Here is a 9,480-nt window from a genome sequence, read left to right as displayed (position 1 = left end):
CTTTATTTTTTAGCCTAGCCTAAACACATCCCAACCACACATCCTTGATACTTTCCTCAACCAAACATCATACTTCCTTCACGAGATTTGAATACTACTGCTAGCCAATCTCAAAGTTGCCTTCAACCTCAACGTGAAAGGTTGATAGTTCTGACGGTTTGGTCCCAAATCTATATTTCAATTCTTATTTTATTTATTTGATTTAATCTTTCTTGAAGTTACTAACGTGTGTATTGTTTTGATAGAAAGAGATACGAGGCATCAAAGTAAGTAATTCGATTACTTAATTATTCTTTTGATATAGAAATCATGTTAAGATCTTATGTTAATTCCTAGTATCATGTTAGGATGTTGATTTTGATTCCTAGTATCATGTTTAGGATGTTGTTTTTGATTGATAGTATCATGTTTATGCTAATGCTTTGAGTATGATTATTAGTGACATGCTAGGGTTTGTTATTAATCCGTTTCGTATCATGCCTAGTGTAATACCCCAAATTTTTGATTATATTTAATCAACGATTTTTCTAGTATAAAGTTTAAATTAATAATTATTTTCAAATTTATAGAAAAATAAAAAATAAAAATTTAATAATTATTATTTGTATTTCCATTTTCGGATTTTTTTTTTTAAAAAAAAAAAAAAAAAAAAAAGCTGGTTTCCTATTTCGCAGAAACTGATTTTGAAAACAAAAAAAAATAAATTTTAAAGCTTATCTTTTCAGAACTAGCAACAAACTCAATTTGAAATTGGGTCTTTTCTTTTGAATATTCTAAAGCAATTAAACCTAAGATTTCTAAGTTATATATACTCTAAATCCCAATTGATCTGCCGTATACAAACACTCTCAAATAATACCCATCTCTTTCAACCTTTCACAAGTCGTCATTCCCGACCGATCTTTCAACAGTAAGCCATGGTTCTTCTTCACCTTCATCTTTCTTGAAATAGTTTTCAGCCAACCCTCTATGAATTTCGTCTTCGTTCAGTAACCTTGAGCTATATTTTCATATGGTTTTCTTTCCGATTCATAGAATATAATTTCAAAAAAAAAAAAATAGAAACAAATTAAAAGGGTTTTGTTGTTTTCTTTCGTAACTATAAGACAAACTCATAGTCTTATAGTGGATGAGTAGTATCAATGGTGGAAAAGACGAGAAGCTATTTTATAAGTGACAAAGAGTTTGCAGAAAAAAAAAAAATTTAACACCATTGAAATTATTTAGAGGAAGAAGGCTGTTGGATTTCGACTTTCAGTCGTGGGAATGTGGGATAGATAATAGACCCCTTATCTAATATCCAATACTTCTTTTTCTTATCACTGTTGACTTACAAAATATCTTTTTATTTCCTCCAATATTTTTATTATGAAGATAGTATGCTACGAGTAGTCCTAACCCACATACTACTACTTTCTCGGTATTAAAAATACGAGTAGGACTGAATTAGTTTATTTTATCTGTTTGTTGTAGACAGAGGCTATTAGGTGAACGTTTTGGAGGTCATTTACCTTAAGTTTTAAGCGCGATTCAAGGTAATTTTCAATGTCCATCATCTTTAGAATCCCGTTAGGAAATTGTTTTAAATTATTGTGTGTCAACTATGTGCTTATGTAATTATATGTGATGGATGTGTTACCGTATGATATTCTGAAATTATATTATATACTAGTTTTCTATAATTGTGTACTAGTATAATATTTTCGAAAATTTGATTATTTTGTATCGTATGAGTTTTTTTATATAATTATAATCTTGGGAATTGGATGATTGATTATATGTGATTGATGGTCTCCAAGACCTATTGAGAAACGAGTTGTAACCAGTATGTCTTGTAAAATGACTATGTTTTAATACTGAAATTAAAATATTGCTACTTGGGATTAAATTGATTTTGTGCAATACTCGTGTGCAATGTGATCGGACAATTTAATCTATTAAGATGTTCATTAAATTAAGAAAGGAAATGAAACCCGAAAGGGTGAAGAACAGGTTGCCCACTAGTAGTTATGGTTGCTACTAGTTGGTTTAAATTAACGTATATTGCTGTTTAGTCTTCCTCCTAATCAATGGGTATTAGTGAGGGGTGTGCACAATAGGGACATTCTGTTTAATTTATGGCCATTTGGGGTTACGCGCGACCCTCTGTAAAGTAGGTGGTGACAGGGACTAGTCCCGGCTTACTGGCGTTCTCTTTCCCTTTCTTAACTAAAGTAATAAATTTTATGTGACAATTTGATTTTGACTTATTATTATAATGTCGATAAAATTGTGTCGTGTATAATATTTTTTCGAACTAAAATTATTATTTTACGGGATGGATTTAGAATTACTCAGTTTATCTGATTTTGGGGAGTTTTCTCTCTTTTCTTGTTTCTGATTTATTTTGTAGGTTGGTAAAAGGGTACTCGGTTACGTGTGAGGAGACGTTAGAGTAATCACGTAGCTAAGACAATTAGTTTAATTCGGAACTTATTTATTTTCCTTTTTAAAATTAATGTTTTTAAAGTGTTTTACAGCTTGGATGTAACGACTATTTTATTTTAATCTTGTCGCCACTTAGATCAGTTCACTTAGTTATAAAATGGTATTTTGTTTTTGCTTTGCACTTGTTTTCTATGGAAGATAAGTGTAGCAGTAACATTCTCAAGGTTCGATGGTCGGTTTTGAAAGAAAAGGGTTATTCTTATCGTTTATAAAGACCCAAATTTTGGGGGTGTTACACCTAGGATCTTATTAATAATGTTTTAATAATGTTTTGATTATGATGATGATTGTTGTGTCATTTATACATTGCTTGATTATTCATGATAGATTGTTATTGCTTGATCCCGCCCCTTCTTGCAGGTTTAAAGGGGATTTGTACTTGAAATCACGCCAAATAGATTTAGGTTAATATGATTTTAATTCAAGTGATCACCAATAATAGATTTGATTGTGCGTTAATAATCAACCGACATAGATTAAATATGCTTAGGTTAAACTTGTGTTTGTATGTTGATCGAAAAACGCACATGAATATCATAAAAATTGAGTCGATGCCGATTTAGGGCGGGTTCAATCTCTTTTAGGTTGGATTCATACCATCCTCCCCGAATATTCAGTCATGGTTCTGGACCACTATGAAGTTAGCGATCTCCGTGATCGTGAATGGGGTGTAACCTCACACCCGTGAACGGTTTACAAGTTCCTAAAACTTGTTGGCGGCTCTTCTATCTCTAGCTTCTTTCCCTTTGGACGCCACCATGCTTAAAAGCATGATTACAATGGGGCTTAAAGTTAAGTTTGAAAAATTCCCTCCAGTTTTTGGCGACTCCACTGGGGAGGATTTCTAATTTTGATTCCTAAAATTTATTTTGGCAATTGATTTAGAATGAGTGGATGAGGCTTGAAAGATTTTAGATGTTCATATGCGTAATTTTGATTAATATTGTGGCATAAGCATAATAAGGTTCGCATTGGAAAGACCATCTGTAATGCGTCAAAAACATAGGATTTTTACACGTAGGAAAAGCCGGAAATATCTTTCACAACTAAAATCGAATAAACACTGCAAAAAATTGGAAAAAATATCGAATTCCAGAATTGGCGCGACGCGCTGGAACTGTCGCGAGATAGCAGCGACTGTCGCCAAACGACAACTTTATAGAGAGAGAGAGAGTTTGGCTCATGTGAGAAGTTGTCATAAGGTGAGAAGAGTGAGAAGACATATTGATCGTTAGATCAATTGCGTCTGACGGCTGGTGTTATTTGCACCTCATTAATGACAATTATGTAAATTCGTGAAAATTTGTACAGATAAATAGATCAGCAGTACCTACTAGCCCGTAGTTAGCTACCCATGAGAATAAGCTTCACAATTTAATTTTTTCTTTTCTCTCTATTTCCCCATCTTTTCTTTATCCTACCCCTCTGTATTTTCAATATCTTCATCTCTCACCATTTTCTAGCTGGAAACCATTATTTTACACGCTGTTTGTAACAATGATGCAAGCTTAAGTTGAATTATGTACTTGATTGAAACTCTAAATCATAAGAGGAGAGAGAAAACATATTCGAAGTTAGAAAGAGAAGTGGTATTCATTTGACGAGCGAGGTTGTCAAGTATTGGAGGGTCATGTAGTGGGTGTTTGTACACAAGCAGTAGCCATTTAAAGGATCAATCGAGTGCTCCATTTTTTCCAAGGAATTTTATAATGTACATTAAAAACACTATTAATGTATCTCTAAGACAAATCTAATGTAACTCTAAGACAATTCCAATGTATCTGTATCACAATACTAATGTAACTATACAACACCTTAATGTATACCTTAACATTAGGCAGTAATGGAAGGGACGAAAAGTCATATACCTTAAGCTCTTTAACATTATTTTACCTTTTTTGAGTTTTTAAAAAAATTTATTGGTGCATTTGAGATTCATGTTAATTGTATGTATTTGCAAGGTAAACTTGATGTATCTACCGTGATAAGTTGATGTACCTCTAATTATATATACTGAATTGCTAAACATCGCCCGCGAATCTCCACATAAAGCCCACAAAATTAGAGTGAATTGTCACTTTTGCCCTCAAAGTAAAAAACACAATTTCTTCTCTCAATTCTCTACTTCCACTTTCTCTCTCTAAAAAACTTTCCGAGCGATGTCGAGGCGGCCCGGCAAGGAAGTGGCGGCACAGGCGGCGGGTGGACAGCGGTTTTCCGGCGAGAAGGTATTTTTTATTAATTTTGTGTTTAAAAATTAAAAAAAAAAGGTCGGAGGCGGTGGCGGTGCCTAGGCCAGACGCCACCACCACGGCGGCGGCGTCTAGCCCAGACGCCACTACCACGGCGGCGGCGCCTAGGCCAGACGCCGTGACGGTGGCGGTGGCGTCTGGCCCAGGCGCCAGAACCACGGCACCGGCGTCTGGCCTAGGCGCCGCCGCCTTTTTATTTTTTTTTTTAATTTTTTTTTGGTTTTAAATTTGAAATTTAATTTTCGAAAATAATTATTTTTTTTTGATTTTTTTTTAAATTTGTTTTTCTTTTTTTTAATTTTAAATTTTATGTTTCTGATTTTTTTTTATTTTGTTTTAAATTTTGTTGGTTTTTTTTAAAAAAATTTTATGTTCCTCTTTTTTTTTTTTTAATTTTTAATTTTATGTTCTTGTTTATTGTTCTTGTTTTTTTTTTTTTTTGAATTAGTTTTTTTACTTAAAAAAAATTTTATGTTCCCTTTTTTTTGTTATAAATTTTTTTTAAAATTTTGATGTTCTTCTTTTTTTAAGTTTTTATAATTTTATATTTTTCACTTTGTTTTTTCCAATTTGTTTTTTTTGGGTAATTTTTTTTTTTGCTTTGTTTTTTCCAATTTTTTATTTATTTATTTATTAGGTTATTAATTTTTTTATTTTTAGGTTGTTAATATTTTGTAATGTTTTTAATTTATTTTCCATCATATGTATATTGTTTTATTTATTTATTTTAATTACTTTTTTTATGTTTATATTACATGTTTATATTGCATATTACATGTTTTGTTATTTTGTGTTAGGCATCGTATTTTCGTTCTGGGGCTGGGAAGAGTATGGACATTATGAGAAGTACGATGAACTCAATGGAGAGCTCGGGGCCCAGACACGTTAGATCCCGTGGTATTTCGGCCTCGGCTCGTAGAGAACGGGTGCACTATTCTGAGGATGATGAAGATGATGATGGTGATGAGGAGGAGGAGGAGGAGGATGCAGATGAGGATGTGGACGATCAGAGTGGACCATATGATGATTACGGTCCATTCAGTCAGAGGCTTGATGATGTGTATGAGACGCGTAGGGTAGACGTGCGTAAGGGTAGAGATGGTAGATTTGTTAGTAGATCTGGCACATCATCTGCGTCCACTGTGTCTGCGGTTAGCAGAAAACGGTCGAGGGCCGTTAATGATTCTTGGGTGGTGAGGGGCGAGGTGGCTGGGGGACCTATAGACGGGAGTGTGATTCCTAGCTTTCTAGGACACATCGCTACCCGTATTTGGGAGGACCAAGAGCGGGCTTTGGATAGCGGCATTTTGAAATGCCAAACCCGGGAGAGGACTTGTAACTTCTTGTGTAGTTGGGCTGAGGCTTGGCCGGAGGAGAGCGAGATGGTCGGCCGATTGAGGGCCACTAGAGTGAGCCACCTTCCTGCCACCATGCATGAGAGGATTGACTCGACGCTGATCACGGCTTTCGTTGAGCGATGGCAGCCGGACACGAACTCTTTCCACCTTCCGTTCGGTGAGATGACGATCATGTTGCATGACGTCGAGGCCATCCTTGGGATTCCCGTAGAGGGAAACCGAGCATCTGTTGTCACAGATGCGGATCAGGCAGATTTATTGGCGGAGCTGTTGGCGGTGGATAGGGCTGCGCTGTACACAGCGGCACTTGGTGTGTGGGATCACGGCGGTGTTAAGATCGCAGCAGTTTTGCAGCGATGTTTGCACCCCACTTCACGTAGGACGCAGGACACACAGCTGGCTGCATATGTTTTTCTTCTTCTCGGGTGTACCTTGTTTCCGGATAAGAGCGGAAACAAGCTCAGGCCACGCGACATAGTTGACGCGTGTGAGCCCGACAGAGTAGGCCAGTTTTCTTGGGGGTCGGCTACATTAGCGTACATGTATCGCCAGTTAGGATTCTCGAGCCGGGCTGATGCGGCAGGTATCACTGGATGTATGACGTTGTTACAGACGTGGATATACGAGTATTTCCCGGCGTTTCGACCACACCGCGACCCGGTTCCTATTGGGGATGGCCAGCCACGTGCCTGTGCGTGGAGTCCGCGTGTCGAGAAGAAGTCCATTGACCGCCTGCGATCGATACGGTTATTGCTTGACAGGATGTCCCCATTAGAGGTAAAGTGTTTAAATTATTTCTACTTTTATAGTTTGATGTGTTTATTGTATGAATCTTACTAATTTTAAAAAATGTGCAGGTGAACTGGATGCCTTTCGGCCAGAACCCTAGTAATAGGGTACCCAGGACCCTCTACACGGGACTGATTCAGTATCGTGAGATCGTAGAGGCGTACATGCCGCAGCGCTGTCTTCGCCAGCTTGGATATGTCCAAGTTGTTCCTCCTCCACCAGCATGGCCCAGTAAGGCCGTCCGATCTGCGTCGTTGAAGGAGTACGTCGTCCAATGGCCGGCAAGCATGATTGGCACGTGGGAGCAGTTTCCGATGGTTGCCCGCATATGGATTGAGCAGTTGCAGCGGCCGCCAACTGGGGTGGCTGCCATGTGTGACCAGCACTACATGGAGTGGTACAACCGGCACTCGCACCCGAGGTTGATCAGAGACGTCCACCACGGCGACGACGCCGATGATGATGATGTGCCACCGCCCACTGCCGTGGATGCGGTACGTCTCATAAAACATTTGTAGTTGTGTTTTTTTTCATATAATACGTCTCATAATACGTCGTTATTGAATTTTATGTGTTTTGTTATGTGTAGTGGATGGGAAAGATGACGCAGTTGGGACACAGACTTTTTGAGGAGAGGGACAACATGACGACTGCAACAGGCAGAGCTGTTATTGATGAACTGGAACGGGCCCTTGAGCAGTGGCAGTGGGCGTCACAGAGAGATTATTGATATGTCGGCAGTGCATTTATAAAACATTTTCCTAGTTGTTTGTAAAAGTTAACATTATCTGTTCTTATAATTATTATTTTAAGTTCTTAGAATTTGACATTATATTTTTAGTTTTTATAACTTTTATTTTAAGTTGTAATTAGTGGGCATACGAAAACTAAATACAGGTTCACATTTAAATGGGAAAACTAAATACGAAAATTAGAATCCGAAAATTAAATAAATGGGAAAAACATAGCAATAGCAATATTAGGTCACATAGAAAAGGCAACTAGATTGTTCCACTGCTGCACCCGGTCATGATATAACGCATCCCAGCCCTCTACGCTTGCTGTACGAATGGTGTACCACGTTGGTATAATCGGTGGGACCGGAAAATCGGGTGACAGGTCCAGTCGGATGAAATGTCTGTATGACGGCCCTAGAAATCCAATAGCAACCTCTCTTACCGGTCTGGTGACGGTCTCACGCGAACACCAAGGCAGAACCGTGGTACACGGATAGTAAGCTCGACCATGCAAACCAAGGCCGAAATGCATCACTGCACACTTGTAGATGTTTGCAACGGCGAAGAGATCAAGGGGCGCGTCGAACCAATGATTTTGACCGCAACGTCCTCCTCCCCACCGGATACGCTGCAGAGACCTATCCAAGTCCTGTCCGTACACGTAGCGATAAACAGCTCGGTTTGAGGCGATTTCACTGTACATCAACTGACGCACTAAACCGTAGTTGTCTTCACCCATCTGAAACACATCAGCCACAACCCGAAATCCACAGTTACCATCTGCAACCACATCATTCCACCCGTCCAGGAACGGCATCATGATGTTAGGGATCCTGTCTTTATATGGAAAATGTTCAATGTCCATTCTGCCTGTTGCACACATCAAAAAACACAATTAACAAGTTAGCAGAAAACTAAACAAACACTCTAAAAAGTAAATTAAACTAAAGTACCGTACCGGTGCCGGGCATATTCACCGACGAAGATGTTTGACTACCACTTGATGACGATGTACGACCACGGCCACGACCACGACCACGACCACGAATGTACTCAAACGCACTCCTTTCCCGCCGTGGTTGTCGGCCCCGTGGTCGCTCGACCCCCTCAGGTTCCTCATGATCCAAGCACGACGAGTTGAACATGTCATGAAGTACGTGGGTAGCACTACGAATGACTGAAGGGTGGCTGGAGGACACTTGGTCAAACATCGAACGAAACTTCCATGAGTTGAACATGTCATGAAGTACGTGGGTAGAGTTCTTGATGCCGTTCCTCTGAGTATCAATAGCCTTGTTTATTCTCTCGAACAGTGTATCCAGAGCAGAGGTGGAAGAATCAATCCAGTCCTTCAGAGCTCTATGAGCGCTCTCAACTCTACATGTAGTAGTGTTTCCAAAATGAAGAACTTGGTTTGTCCAATATTTGACAAACTTTTCCCTCTGAGGCACCCACTGCTGCATCACATAGTCTACGATTGCCGGGCACCATTGGTATGCATCCTTGAAGTTATCCAAGGCTCGGTCGTACTCTGCCTCCGTGGTAGCTTGCAGGATCTTCCGCCACTTACCATTTACCAATCTCTCTGCTGAATCTAAGTTCTTGTTGAAAAGGTTGTAGGCTTTGACTTTCACGCATTTGTTGATGTGCCATGTGCACAGTAAATGGCTCGACTCCGGAAACAGCTCCGCTATAGGGGCAAAGAGACCTCCCTCACAATCGCTGACGATGGCCGATGGCTGAACACTTGGGCCGATGTAATTTCTCAACTTCTCCAACACCCAACGGTAACTCGCAACCGTCTCATCCTTCATAACTGCATAACCAATCAAAAAGTTCTGGTTCGTTGGAGTCATC

General features: G+C 39.1%; 2 protein-coding genes across 2 annotated transcripts; one reads left to right on the top strand and one right to left on the bottom strand.

Moving 5' to 3' along the window:
* The first annotated feature begins 4,587 nt into the window (after positions 1–4,587).
* Positions 4,588–7,718, top strand: LOC110699694 (protein MAIN-LIKE 1-like). Its single transcript, XM_021877218.1, has 4 exons — positions 4,588–4,715; positions 5,537–6,874; positions 6,955–7,380; positions 7,476–7,718. Exons 1-4 carry the CDS (start codon positions 4,647–4,649, stop codon positions 7,614–7,616), a joined length of 1,974 nt encoding a protein of 657 aa, XP_021732910.1. The 5' UTR covers positions 4,588–4,646; the 3' UTR covers positions 7,617–7,718.
* Positions 7,719–7,809: 91 nt separating this feature from the next.
* Positions 7,810–8,839, bottom strand: LOC110699695. Its single transcript, XM_021877219.1, has 2 exons — positions 8,582–8,839; positions 7,810–8,493 (listed from the first exon to the last, which is right to left on the bottom strand). Exons 1-2 carry the CDS (start codon positions 8,832–8,834, stop codon positions 7,871–7,873), a joined length of 876 nt encoding a protein of 291 aa, XP_021732911.1. The 5' UTR covers positions 8,835–8,839; the 3' UTR covers positions 7,810–7,870.
* Between the last annotated feature and the right edge of the window lie 641 nt (positions 8,840–9,480).

Source organism: Chenopodium quinoa, unplaced genomic scaffold, assembly GCF_001683475.1.
Source record: "Chenopodium quinoa cultivar QQ74 unplaced genomic scaffold, ASM168347v1, whole genome shotgun sequence".
Classification (NCBI taxonomy): domain Eukaryota; kingdom Viridiplantae; phylum Streptophyta; class Magnoliopsida; order Caryophyllales; family Amaranthaceae; genus Chenopodium; species Chenopodium quinoa.
This window is presented reverse-complemented; position numbering and strand designations above follow the sequence as displayed.